General features: G+C 50.7%; 1 protein-coding gene across 1 annotated transcript in view; it reads right to left on the minus strand.

Annotated features, from left to right (window-relative positions):
- ETH_00038415 (uncharacterized protein) overlaps positions 1–242 on the minus strand; it is a gene marked incomplete at both ends in the record, with an annotated part of 2,713 nt that extends 2,471 nt beyond the window's left edge. The window contains one exon of the mRNA XM_013374892.1: positions 173–242. Within this exon, the coding sequence (XP_013230346.1) occupies positions 173–242 (70 nt within the window). The remainder of the gene's footprint in view (positions 1–172) is intronic.
- Positions 243–837: the final 595 nt, after the last annotated feature.

Consider the following 837-nt stretch of genomic DNA (forward strand, 5'->3'; position numbering starts at 1 on the left):
ATAAACCCTAAACCCTGAGCAGTAGCTGCATCATTTGAGCGCACGTTGCGGCAGGGCAGCAACTGGCACTGCCGCATCTAAATAAATTAATCGCCGAAGCTTTAGTGTTTAAGGTTTAGGGTTTAGGGTTTAGGGTTTAGGGTTTAGGGTTTAGAGGCTGTGCGTGTCTTACTGTCTCTGGCATACTGAGCCACATCGCTCAAGTCTTTGCCGTATGTCTCTCTGAGCTCCTCGTTGAACTCCTGTGCGCCCAAAACCCTACACCCTAAACCCTAAACCCTAAGCCCTAAACCCTCGGCGTCAAACCCTAAACCCTAATATGCAGACCCTCGCAGCCAAACCTTTTGTCGAGATATATTTAAAATGACCATTCCTTTTGCTTTGGGGACCATCGGAGGATTAAAGCAGGAGTAAAACAGCTTCAGCTCGTCCTGCACTCAAACCCTAAACCCTAAACCCTAAACCCTAAACCCTAAACCCTTGAATGCAACTATCGCATCAATTGCCTTCTGCTGCAGCATCTCCCCTTCTGCATACCTCCCTGGCCATCTCTCCTGTCTCCTGCCCCCAAACCCCAACCCCAAACCCCAAGCCCCAAACCCTAAACCCTAAACCCTAAACCCTAAACCCTCACGAGCATGACGTGGAAACGCGCAAGGCGGTAGCCAAAAGCCCTCGCAGCCACAGGGGCTGTGGACTGAACAGCTCCTTTCGAAACTTTGGAAATCTCTCCTGCCAAATTAAAATTCTTTCCTCCAAAATTAATTTCCAATTCCCCTTTCCCCAAAACCCCAATCGTCACATACATGTCGGGGGCCCCCCCGGGGGCCCCCCCCC

The sequence above is a fragment of the Eimeria tenella genome, genomic scaffold (assembly GCF_000499545.2).
Source record: "Eimeria tenella Houghton genomic scaffold, Eth_scaff2358, whole genome shotgun sequence".
NCBI classification, from domain to species: Eukaryota; Apicomplexa; class Conoidasida; order Eucoccidiorida; family Eimeriidae; genus Eimeria; species Eimeria tenella.